General features: G+C 36.3%; 1 protein-coding gene across 1 annotated transcript in view; it reads left to right on the plus strand.

The window, feature by feature from the left end:
• Positions 1-14,127, plus strand: part of LOC144979571 (dynein regulatory complex subunit 5-like) — a 44,386-nt gene that overhangs the window by 8,076 nt on the left and 22,183 nt on the right. The window contains exons 2-3 of the mRNA XM_078926313.1: positions 3,002-3,328; positions 8,665-9,275. Of these exons, the coding sequence (XP_078782439.1) occupies positions 3,007-3,328; positions 8,665-9,275 (933 nt within the window). The 5' untranslated portion in view covers positions 3,002-3,006. The remainder of the gene's footprint in view (positions 1-3,001; positions 3,329-8,664; positions 9,276-14,127) is intronic.

Raw genomic sequence — 14,127 nt, forward strand, 5'->3', positions numbered from 1 at the left:
CAAGGCGTTGATCGAGTTGTTCGTGGCGTTGATACACACACGCAACTCCTACCCCCCCCCCCCCCCCACACACACACACATTAGAGGGCAGCGAGCATTGAAGAGTAAGAGAGAGACGTGAAGTTATAATAAGAGGGGGTGGATGAGGTGATAAGAGGGGTCGATGGTGACTTTTCGCCAGATCTAACAAACTCAGCTACCCATTCATTGCTGAGTAGACAGGGATTCAGAAAAAAATCGACTGCACCCGGGATCGATCTCTGGCCCTTTGCGTATAAAGAGAGTGCTCTATCAACTGAGCTATCGGGGTCCCCAAATATTCTATTGGACCTTTTAAAAATACAGACGTTATAACTGTTTTTTTTGGACGGAAGAAACTAATGAAACTCATATTACTTGATTAGTTAAAACACCAAACGAAATTTTAATATTATTGTATTATTTTAAATGACAACAATGCGATAGAAAGGAGTGGCGACAAGAGATGGACAAAAGAAAACAAAAAATCAGACTTGCAACTTGCTAGGTTCGACACACACACACACACACACACACACATCTTTAGTAGTCACATACATTTCAAACAATAACCCATTAGAGAAGAGGGGTCATGCCTTCATCATAGATCATTGTCATTGCGATCATTATGGTGTAGTAAATTTTGAAATTTACCCCGTATAATGGAATCGTCCAAGGCGTGCGCCTCCTGTTCCCCCCATCTCACACACGAAAGGGCGGTTTGCGGAGTGGAGGGAGGTGGTCGTCTGCCTCTATGGTCGTCTGTGTCGTTTAGTGTATGGCAAAGGGGGGTGGGTGCGATTAATTAAGTGGGATGGGTGGTGATTGGTGGAAGATAGGCAAAGGACCGAGGCAACGAATCGCTGGGGAAGTAGTATGGCGCGAGACCGTTGAAAGGTGATAAGAAGTGAGGACCGCCGGCGGTCTTCCTCTTTGGGACTGGACCACGGTTCACAGCTAAAAGACAGTGGGACCAGTCCTCGGTCCGGTCCTCAGCGCGGCACTACTCTTCAATGCTCGCTGCCCTCTAATGTGTGTGTGTGTGTGGGGGGGGGGGGGGGGGGGGGGGTAGGAGTTTCGTGTGTGTATCAACGCCACGAACAACTCGATCAACGCCTTGGGCGATGCCATTATCTCCGTTAATGGGGATAAATTTCAAATTTTATTAAATTATCGAAGTAACAATGAAGTACGGTGAGCAAATAAAGAAGGCATCACCCCTCTTCTCTAATTAGGTTACAATTTGAAATTAGTGTGACTACTCCGTGTGTTTTACTCCTGTAGGCCACGGTTTTCATCGTGTAGCGGTCTTTAACGGTTCAAGAATGAACGGACCGGTCTAGAGACCGGTCCTTGCGGTCTTCATTTCCCAAGGACCGTAGGACCGTGGTCCTTAAGCTTGCCAAGGACCGCCCCGCACTAATATATTCCTCATCTCTCTTTTACTTTACTTCTCTTTGAAGACTTGACATTCTTAACATAATACGTTGCGAAAGTAAGTACAAAGACATTGTGCACTTTCTTATAGACCACCTACCACCCCCCCCCCAACCCCAACACACAGACCATAATTAATTAATGCAGTTGCATCTAACACAATGCCGGGATTACGGTGATCCATGCTTGTAAAATTTGATGCAAAGCAATGGCCTACACACTCGGCTGTAGCGAGCGGGTGAATCTGCCCGGTGTGAATGCCCTGGGTAAGCTCCGATTTTTGGTAAATAAATGAGCGGAGCAGGCACTTATGTTGATAATTACAAGAAATGACGTGAGTAGAAAAGTGCCAGCAAACAATCGAGAATAAAAACTTTGCTGCAATGGGGATTTAAACCCACAGCCCGACTCATATGACTCCTCCACTGGCAATGAGAGGGTTGCGTAAGTGCCTCACTCTCCAATCACTTTTCTGAATTAATATTCACCAAATGTTGGAGCTTACTCAAAGTCTCAATCATCCCTGTGTTATCTGTTTATGTTGAGAATACATCCCATAAGCTTAACTGTCAGCTCGCCAACAAACTTTCATAGTCTTTGTGTGATGACCTCTTGACCCCAAGAAGTCACGAGAGGGACTCGAGATTGTAACCATGTTTGAAACCACATTTTAAAAAAATGGTGGATGGCATCAATTGTAAAACATCCCTCTTGTGGTCAGACAGAGGTGCCGTAACAGTCGGTTCAAGGGTTTGAATCCCAATTGCCGCAATGTTTTTATTCTCTATTGCCTTCTGGCACGTTTCTGCTCACTTCATTTCTTGTTATTCTTAAGATATGTGCCTGGTCCATCCACTTCTCTTAATTTAACGTTTATTTCCATGGTAGTGGTTGTGATTATTAGAGCATGTCAGTCGCTCCAACACTGCTCCCATTCTATATCGAAGAAATTATAATAATAAAATCAATCAGTGCTTAGAAAGAACTTTACTCCGTTTTACAATGAGCTCAAAGTGCCACACAGAATCATAGCATGTACAAGAAACTCCTCGAAAGTAAAGACAATTTAGACTACCTTCAAATAAACACGTAAGAGGCTTCAGCTATATATTTAAACAATCAATTAAAACACGTTTTCAAGCATTCTGTTAAAAAGTCTGCCCCATACAATTCCTCTGACAGATTTTGGGGGAGAATTACAGAAATGGAAGGGGGGGGGGGGGGCGGCTTAGAAAATATATAATTGTTCATCGACTTTGTGGAGTGTTATAACAGTTACTAGAATATCTTTTTCATATATTTTTCGTTTGTTTCTTGTTGGAGTGTACAGATTGATTATGTATTTTATGCATCGGGAGCTGTATTAACTATTTTGCCTTGTGGACTAGTGTGCAAATTTTGGATTTCATTCTTTGCTCAATTGGCAACAGATGCGACATTCTTGCTAGTTTAAAATCTGATGCGCTTCTTTCCCTTTTGAAAATTAGTCTAGCCATATCATTCTTTTCACAACAATCGTTCTCAATGATATTTCTGTTATTTTTAGAAACCATGTCAGAGGCACAGGATGATGCAACTGCTCCAGGTGGAGAGGAGGAAAAGCCAACAAGCATCAGTGAAAGTCAGCAGGATGGCGTACCCAAAACAAGCTCAAAACCTCCATCCCGAGCTGAATCTGTTAATTCTGTCAAAAGTTCATCAAGTGCCAAAAAAGGAATGGATGAAATCAATCCAGATGAAAATGCACAGGATAACAGAGCTGGGGACTGGAGGAATATGAGGAGAATTATTGCTGAAGATCCCGAATGGTCTCTTGCCACGGTTCCTCTCCTGAATGAACTTGTTGTAAAGCACATTGTCAGCAACTTTGAAAGTAAGAAGCTTTGTGATCAATTTGATTTTGAAGATGCTATGTGTAATATCTTCAGAAAATAAGGATGCTGTAATGTTGTATTTTGGGATACATATGATATCTTGGGAATTGGTGTTGAGTATATGTTGCTGTTTTAGCAGGAGCGTCTCAGGCTTCTTGCAGTCAGATGCTCTCTTTGTGTGGTTGTAATTATAGTGGCGTGGCTGTAACGAATATTGTGAAGAGAGAGAGAGAGAGAGAGAGAGAGAGAGAGAGAGAGGGAGAGAGAGAGACAGAGAGAGAGAGAGAGAGAGAGAGTGTTTATTTTGTGCTAGAGTTGTAGTGGGCTTTCTCAAAGCGCAATACGCAAGGTAGGGATGTATTGGGTCCTAACTAGGAAGATGCGTCACTGTCAAATAAAGAAGAAATAACACTATTAAATTTTACTATCTAATAGTAAGCAATACTTTATTGAAATACTTGTGCTCTCAACGTGAGTCGGGAGGCGAATGACCAATATTATACACTCCAGCACAGTTTCCTCGAACACGGTTTCGGCCTTTTTAAAAAAACTGCCAAATTCCTGTCCTGTGACGATAATTGGATCTTTGAAATATTTGATGCATATATTGTTAGCAAATACTTGCTTACACAGTCTCACTACACATTACTAACTTGTATGAAACGTAAAAAAACGAAAATCGAGAGAGATTCAGGATAGATATGACGTTTTGTATTGACTGGGGTAGAGGAAAATACCCTGTCCTTTTTTTTGCATGATGGCTTTAAGTCGAATTTTTAACAAAATGGAGTCTCTTGTTGTATACACCTATGAATTCACCTGATGCAAATTGCCATCTTCTAACATCCTCATAAAAGTTTGTAACAATCAGACTTTTAAAAGTTTTATTATATATTAATAAAGTCTGTCCCCAAGGGGGCTACTCATTCCTGTAACGGCAGTGAAAATTAACCAATTAAAATCCTCTTAACAATAGAAGTGCAACTAACAATGTTTTCTCGCCGTAGCTACCCCTTTTCCATCACGGCCGAAACTACAAACACATGTTTTTTTTCATTCAGTGTGATTTCCAGTTCAACACCGCTTCAAGAATGGTGAGTAATGTTCAACATTAGACCATGACCCTCATTCCTGTTACCAGGGCTTGTTATTTAAATTAGAACTTGTATTAAAAATAAAAAGTATCAGTTTATAGCTTTTTTAAGGCTCTAAATAATAGTCATACTTTAATGTTGGAGTAAATCATATTTTAGGGATAGTATGAATCGAAGCGAGATAAACTCATCCCTGTTACACTCATTCCTGTTACACCTTGTTTTGTAACAGGAATGAGGGATGTAACAGGAATGAGGAAAACATAACAGGAATGAGTAACAGGAATGAGGAATGTGAACTTTCATAAAATGAAACACATGTTTTATTGTCACTAAGTCCTTTGGAGCATAATGGCCCATAGAATCGGAGCTTATCCCTGTTGCTGTAGCATGAAACAGACATTTAACTTATGAATACGAGGTTGGTCTATAGCAAATTACATTCCCCAACAGCACTGGTACCATGATATACATCTGGGTGAAGCAAAGTGAAGCAACTGGAATGAATTTCCTTGATTAAGGAAACCACTCTATGGTTGTGGAGGTTTTCGAACCTGTTATCTCCCAGTCGGGAGTCCCTTTCGGTAACCACTCGGCCACGGCGCCTCCACATGGTTTATCGATTCATAGCATATTCTTTTGTTTCATAAGGATGTGTTTGGTAAAGTGTTTTGTAAACCACTGAAGTGTTACAGGCCTATGTCCATTAAAGTGGTAACATTCATTGTTACAACGTTACCATTAAAAACAATTTTTATTGTTTACATATTAATTTCTTCCATTGCTGAAAGACTATTTTTAGTGCAAAGTTACCTTGCCAATACCAAATGCCTAATGTCCAAACATAGTTTGTTGCCTGTTAGGCTCAGATACATTTTAGATGATTACTATGATTTTAACGGCCCGGTATCGCTTGTACAAATGTGACATTGTATCACATAATAGTCTTCTTTGTTTCTTGACTTTATTCATGTTACACCTTGTTTTGTAATAGGAATGAGGGTGGCGAAATGTAACTTGATATTATTGTCCATTTTCAAGGGTCATAGCTTTGTTGTAACGATTGTTTTATTTTGTTTTCTTATCACAAAGGCCAAAAAAAGCCATGATGTCAGCCGAGAGCAACAACTTTACCGTCAAAGACGAGATGGAGTTCCTATTCGACGTGCTGTTAATCTTAAAAAAGAACAAGACAAATACCAGAGCGACAAATCGAATGGAAAGAAAAAGTCCATAAAAGATAAGACACCAAGAGAACAACGCAAACAGAGAAAGAATTGGATGAAAAATTATCACACACACACGACAAACCGGAGACAGCAAAATCTTGACCTGAGTTACACTCCATCCTCACACTCAAAATCTCCACTCCAGTATGTCTCTCGTCAAAGATATCAAACTACTAAAACAGCCAATGAAACCTAAATGTTGAAAAACCAAAGTCTTGAAGAAGTGAAAAGGCTGTCCTCTCTTTCACAATCGAAAGAGAAATCCGAAAAGTACAAAAAGCTCTTGGACAGGTCATTAAAAATAAAAAAAAACTTTCGTTGACACCCCGATCAAAAACTAGAAAAACTTTTGAAAGATAGCAGAAAAAACAAAACAGTGAAAAGAACATTACAAAATCATTTTGCATTCCTATAAGACATCAAACATTTGAGGAACAGAAGGCACATGTACACATCCGTGAAACATCTGGCAGCTGGTATGACTCTCAAAAAATATAAACTCTTTGAAAAATTCGGAAACGACGTCAAATGCCTCCAAAATTTCCAGATCTTGTCAAGCAAATAGTAAGAGATTTTTTCCTGAAAGGTGACAATTCTAAATTAGCTCCAGGAAAGAGAAATACAAAAACAAGAAATAAAGTCAAGAAACAAAGAAGACTAATATGTGATACAATGTCACATTTGTACAAGCGATACATCTCTTGCGACCCATACGTGTCATTTTCTTCATTCTACCGACTTAAGCCATTTTGGGTTGTTACTCCAAGAAAAAGGGACAGTGAAACATGTGCATGTAAAAAATGTGAAAACATTAACATGCTTGCTTCAGCGCTTTGGAGAAAAGGAGTCAAGAATGTTCACTAATGTTGTTGGTCACATCAATTAAATTTCATTCATTTCTACAAAGTGATTTGAAGCAACAGGTTTTCAAAGGTAATGATGGAGTCATGAATGAAGTTGCACCGGTTGACTTAAACAGTGAATCAAGTGATGAACATTACCAAGATGACATAGACATTAAGGTGATGCCGACTGAAATCGATTACAATGGTTTTATCAAAGATTGAATGAATGGAAATCATTTGATGAAGTGGTTGATGAATGTGAAAATCAAGCATTACGTGTTTGTGAAATAGTTGGGGCCAGCAGAAGTGTAATCAAAACTCGCATTGGTATTGACAATAGGTGTACACATTTAATTTCAAATAATATACCTAGATCTCTGAGTGATGGGAAACAGTTATTTCCTGTCAAGCTGAGGGCCGATGGGGATTGCCTGCCTGCCAGTGGTGCAGTGTATGCATTTGGCAAAGACACACAAACAGACGAAATACGAGTAAGATTGATACAAGAGCTGGCTTTATACAAGGACCATTATTTGTCAGATTCAAACCTTGCTTCACTCAATGACAACATCCAGACAGTTGTTGAATTTTTGTCACAAACTTGGACCTTTATATTCCCGATGTTCACACAAATGATAAAGATACCCTGGAAGAATTGTTCAAACTGGACGTTATGTCATTAAGTAAACCAAAATCATACATGGGTATGTGGTAGCTTCTCGCTCTTTCCATTGTTTTAAAAATGCCTCTTTTGTCTGTTTATCCAAACATTCCGAACTGCAACGAAAGAGTATCCTGAATTTAACAAACAATGTTGGTGCTCTTTTGCGGGTCTCTACCAACATAAGCCCCTAACCATTTTGTTCCCCTTCTGAGTTTCAATCACTAAGCGTATTGAATTTATAATCCTTTCGAATTAATATGTTGTAATTACTCATTCCTGTAACAGAAAACTCATTCCTGTTACGTCCACTCATTCCTGTTACACAAACTCATTCCTGTTAAGAATGACTTTTTCATGTTTTTCATGCTAAATATAAATACTTGAAAGGAAATATTATTTGTGGTGGTTTAACACTTATATACCTGGACTCTGGTAAACAATTTTTATTTTTGTCATTTTCCTATAAATTTTTGGAGATGATGATTGCTCAAATAATATCCTTTGTTTTCAAAAACTGATTTCTGAATGCCTTTTGTAAAACAATAAATGTCATTTTGTTGTCAAAATTAGTATCAATGCTCTGTGTTTATTGTTTTTCAATGTTTTATTTCAATAGTTGTCCAAAAATGTGTTAAATTATGTAATGTGACATATTTTTTTAAGCGTAACAGGAATGAGTCACATGTAGATTGTAATTCACAAATACTTGAATTAGTGACCAATGAAAACTCATTAAGACCTGTTATTACAATTTTATGTCCCATGCATATCACAGAAAGCATACACAAAATAATGAGGATGTTGGAAATACTTGACTTTTTAAAAATTGGAGGACTCGAATTTGGCGTTATTTTGAAAACGGCCGGTTTCCTCGAACACACAGTTTCCTCAAACTCGAATGTCCCGAATTTTTCCCTTATTATTCTTTGTAATCATTCCATTCCTTCCTCGAACCAAGTTTTACCTCGAATACGGTTTCCTCGAACTAATTTCACCCAACCAACGTAAAAAAAAGTAAATAAAGGTTTTATTTTATTTTATTTAAAAAAAATTGCGCCCGATGATTTCGACCACTGATTACTTACTGTGATATTGACCATTTCTGTGTATCATGTGTATCTATCGACACTGCATGTGTGTATGCAGTATAATACACATTCATGAAACACATAGCCACTCACACACTTCGTCGCCGTTTCGCATAAAAGACAACTCTCTGCTTATTCTTATCAATTCGCCATTAGTTCTAGGTATCTTTCTGGTGCGAAGCAGCAGACTGTACAGTTGAGCCATTAGAAAGAAACAATGGAGTCCGAAACCATCAATATAACATATGGAATTTATACATATGATGTTTAGATAGATTTCTTTCAAAAGTAGCGCCAAAGTGTATTAATTAGTAATTTTTATTTTTATTTTAGGAAATTTAGTCTAATAGAAGAAATAATAGAAGTCATATTTAGTCTTAATGTGAATGACACTCTTTTTCATCTATTTCCTCAGATAATTCTCATGTATTGAAAGATCTTCTTTCAAAACACCAAAAGAGTGTATTGGAGAAAATTTCAACAGATTTGCCTCTAAAAGTCACAGCTCTGCTTGTGGATGATGAAGGATTCTGGCAAAGATGCTGCAAAGCTCGTTGGGAGATTTGTGATATGTCTGCCTATGGGAACAGCTGGAAACGTATGTATTTTGAAAAAAACCTGCAACAAATCATCGAATTGTTTGTCCCGGAAACAACAAATCCAGAACAGCTGGAGGAAACTCTTAAATTTTCTGCTAATTTCATTAAAAAACTTGATGTCCGTCAATTGTTGCCTCCTGTTCGTGAGGCTCCAAAAGGCCCCGATTTTGATGATCAATCTGATGCAGGCAGTGATGCTGGAGATGAGCCAGAATGTGACCATTTTAACTTTGAACCTGTTCTCAAGCAACTGCCCTATTTGGAGGAACTTCACTTGACCTATGGCGTGAAAGATTGTGGAATGAACTTTGAATGGAATTTATTCCAGTTCACAGCCAGAGATTGTCTACAATTGTCCCAATGTGTGGCTGCTTGTAAAACACTTAAGGTATTCAGACTCCATCGAAGCAAAGTGGATGATGACAAGGTATGCTCAAATTCTGATATTAAAAGATTAATTTTAGTTTTTATTTTGACATATGGCATTTTTGTGGAATGTGCATTTAATTTGTTTTGATTTTTACCTTTTAAATTCAAATGCGTGAAAGATTGTTTGAATATTAAGAGGTTTTATGAAATTTGAAAAATTGATAAAGATGTGATGTTTAATAAGTTTCACAATGCTTTATTTATTCTTCTAATTAGCCATTCGGAACCAAATATGCAATAAAAACAGGAGCTACAAATTGCCTGTTCGGCTCCCTATATATATATATATATATATATATATATATATATATATATATATATATATATATATATATATATATATATATATATATATATATATAATATATATATATATATATACAGCGGCGTGGCGTATTTAAGGCATATGGTTGTGCCAAGATTAGCAGAAGAAGAAAACAAATTGCCTGTTCGGCTCCCTATATATATATATATATATATATATATATATATATATATATATATATATATATATATATATATACAGCGGCGTGGCGTATTTAATGCAGATGGTGGTGCCATGATTAGAAGAAGAAGAAAAAACCTAAAACAGTGAACACGATTAAGAGGAGAGAGAGCACATGTTAAAAACTCTCTCTTTTTTTTGGAAGGGTTGGGGGAGGGTCGATGGTTTCTACGAGTGGACAAAACTCACAAAAACAAATAATTCATGAAAACAACAAGCCACAACACTGAGATACAAGTCCCGTGTGAAAAGGTCTTTGTAATTATTCTTTGTCCACCATTTAAAGGATTGGATTTGGTAGATAATGCAATCAATATGTGATAAATGTAAATCAAAAGAGAAAAAAAAACCTACGACAGAAATTACTTTTAGTACTTGTAGAGAAAATCTGCAAATCTTTTTATAATTTGTTTATTGAAATCTGGAATGGCATCTATTTCAGTTTTGTGAATTGATAGAATCATCAACGAATTTAACCGCTCCTGTTTCATTGAATTTCGCAAAAATTTTTTGACTCTTTTAAGGGTGCTAAAACAACGTTCAGGAGGTCAAGAAATACGATGGAAGTGGTTAAGGTCACTATAGCCTATAGATGTCCATGATTTGTCAGTGTTTAATGTATCTGTAAAAAGTAGACAATAAAAACAAAAGAAACGTTTTTTTTTCTAAACTAACTGTCTGTGAGTCATTCATGTCTGTCATACCATGTCACTGACAAAGAGCGTTTTCGAGATTTCCACACCTGTGTTAGTTCAAAATCAGTTGGTGAGGAACTAGTCTTTTTATTTCTAATTTGTCATCTAGTGTCAATCTCCCAAACGGTCGGTGAAGTAAAGAGTCAACTTGATTCATTGCAATTCATTGTTTAACAAAAACAAAACTTCAACGTATATCTCAAATAATGGAAATCAGTGGAATACGATTAATGATTGCACAAATAAAAGGTAGATTCAGATCTTAAAGCATCAGAAAGAAAAAAAATCACACAAGAAATCAAAAAGCACACCAAAGTATAACTGTTGACAATCTTCGCTTTCTTTCTCTGACTGACACAAATACACACGCACAGACACACACACACACATACAGACACACACAGACACACACACACACACACACACACACACAAATAAACACTCATAAACACGTAACCATCAATTCGGCACTACAAGCAAGAAAAGGTTGGTAAATTCGTCCACAATGCTTCGTTGCAAAGAATTACTTTATTCAATAATCGTGAAAAAGAGGTGGGGGGGGGGGGGATTTTGATGTCATATTTTAAAGTTTTATGTTGTTTTTCTTTGCTGCTTACAAATAAACTTGACAACGATCCGTGTTTTTGACCGTTAATGTAATATTTTGGATGGCCAAAGTTACCCTGATTGGCGCATCCCCCAAGTCCAACGGTGGAACTCTCAGATCCTGGCACAAGTCGAGGGATTTTTCGCTATTTGAAGATAGTATAATTCGACCCAGTTTCTCGCTCAACCAGCTGTAGCGATACTAATGGATAGAGCATTAACTGGAGCTCGGATTGCTTTGCACCACGGTGTTGATTCAGTCACTAATTCGCGCAGTGATGTCACCAACACACGAGTCGGCGCAGTGCGTGAATCGGAATCTTGAATAGAGTTGAGACTAAAAAGGCAGTATGTTGTTGGCGAGTTGGCGAAAGACAGTGGAGTTAAAATTTCTCAGTTTTATTTTCAATTAAATTATGCTGTTAATGACTTTTAAAAGATTGGTGTGGTGCCTGACACCATTCGATCCAATGGCCCCACGCCACTTATATATATATATATATATATATATATATAATATATATATATATATATATATATATATATATATATATATATATATATATTTTATATATATATATATATATATATATATATATATATATATATATATATATATATATATTATATATATATATATATATATATACTAGTAAAAAGCCCTCAATTTCGCGGGGAAAGAACTATTTTCATTCGATACTGTACTCACCATCATTTAATGAGGGCAGATTGGTAAACAACGTTGTCTGTGTAATTTGGTATATCTTCGGTTGATTTTTCTGTGTGGCCCAATAATATATTTAATAATATATTCCCTCAACTAACCCCAAGAAAAAATTAAACCTAGTACCTTTAATTAACCCCAATAGGAAAAACAAACACCCTAGCACTTTAATAATACTTATGACTAACCCTAATAGGAAAAAAAAATCATCCGATCTCGAGCTAACCCTAATAGAAAAAATCATGACAAATTGAATAAATAAACGCCTGACAAAAGATCAAGGTGAAAATACAAATTTAAAGAATACTGGGGATGTAGGAGCTTTCGGAATGTCTCCCCTTTACTTAACTTATGGAAAAACAAACATCCTAGCACCTTTACTAAGACTTATGACTAACCTTAATAGAAAAAGAAATATCCTCGATCTCGAGCTAACCCCAATAGTAAAAAAAGAATCAAAACTGATCACCGCTAAATCAACAACAAAACGGAAGTAATAATAATACTTGATATCATAAATAGATGACGCAATTGACAACTTTTAACCGTGTCAAAATTAGTTGATTTTGGGAGCCAAGTGTCGTCGGTACATATTTTATGATATTATCTGTTTGACTCAATGAACTTTCAAACTGACTTTAAATTATAAAAGGAAATCAAGTTATCTGTTTATCTATCTGTAAAAAAATACATTTCTAATTTTCAAATCTTTCAGTAGAGTTGTGCGCCGTATCAAATTTTTTATTGACTCAAATAAGCACAATGTTCTCCACAATGCTATATTTTTTAAAGAAAGGATATATATATATATATATATATATATATATATATATATATATATATATATATATATATATATATATATACATTTCAACTATAATTATGATTATTTAACTTCTACAGCATTGTATCGAGCGTTAGCTCTCATCAGGAAGTGGAAGTGAAAGTATTGTTGTGTTTTTCGCAAGGAATTGGTTTAATTCTATGGTTTTTCGTAAACACGATTCTAAAAAAATGCGAAAAACACAACAATCTACTTTCACTTCCACTTCCTGATGAGATACAATGGTGAAGAAGTTAAATAATCATAATTCTACAACACAATTGGTCAAATTGTGAATTCATATGAGTGATGAACCCTCCAGTTACCGATCACAGGGAATCTTTCAGTCTAACTGATACCACGCATTTTTGATCTTTCTCTCGTATTGGTGACGATAATTATAATACTGCCCAGCTATTGTAAGAATCTTTATTTCTTTTTGTATTTTTTATTAAGTTCATGATGTGTTTATTTCTTTAGTGTATTTCAGTGGATTATTGTGTATCGTGTTTTAAACAATTCGTTACATTGATTTTTGTATATTCACTGTGTCTGGAGATGGAAAGTAAGTTCCCTCATTTAACACCCTGCCTTTTCCACGATTATACGAGCACCACCGTTTCTTATCTTTATTACGTTTATATATATAATTGATAGTTATTCATCGATGGCTGAAAGCCAGAACGGAGAAATATAAGGAAGAATTTACCGTACTTGGAATCGATATGAGTTCAGCTTTCGACACCATTTGTAGAACCACGTTGCTATCAATCCTTGACTCATTCTTGGACAAGGATCACTTGAAGTTCATAAGATACTTTTTTATCAAATACTACATTACAATTTGAATCCGGCAGAGAATTAATAACAATATCAACCTCAATTGGATCCCCTCAAGGGGACAGCTTGAGTCCTTCTATTCACAATATACCTCGAATCAGCCCTGAAAGATTTAAGACCAAAATTACCACCAATAAAGAAGATCACTTGTGAATTGATATACGCAGATGATACAAATCTAATCTTTGAATCAGAACATCAAGCGAAAATATACTTGCCAATCAACTACCCTAGAAGCATGGAATCTGAAAGTGAATCAATCCAAAACAGAATATACAAAAAATCAACAGAAATTTAAATGAATGGAAAAGTGTACATAAACTAGGCAATTTGATCAACGAAAATGAAGACATCAGAAAACGAAAGCAGCTGGCCACCTATGCATTCAACCAACTCCAAAATTTATGGAATAGAAATAAAATAATCAGTGAGAATAAACGAATACAGATTTACAAGGCACTGATTATTCCGATATTGACATATAATTGTGGAACCTGGGGACTCACAAAAAAGAACTTAGAAAGTCTCAATTCATACCACCGCAAACAATTACGTCGCGTAATCGGAATCTATTGGCCAGAGACAATTACAAATACTGATCTCTATGAAAAAAACAGGGCCCAACGCCTGAGTACAATAATAAAAGAACAGCGACCG

Source organism: Berghia stephanieae, chromosome 1, assembly GCF_034508935.2.
Source record: "Berghia stephanieae isolate SIO BIC M18660-M18661 chromosome 1, UCSD_Bste_1.3, whole genome shotgun sequence".
NCBI classification, from domain to species: domain Eukaryota; kingdom Metazoa; phylum Mollusca; class Gastropoda; order Nudibranchia; family Aeolidiidae; genus Berghia; species Berghia stephanieae.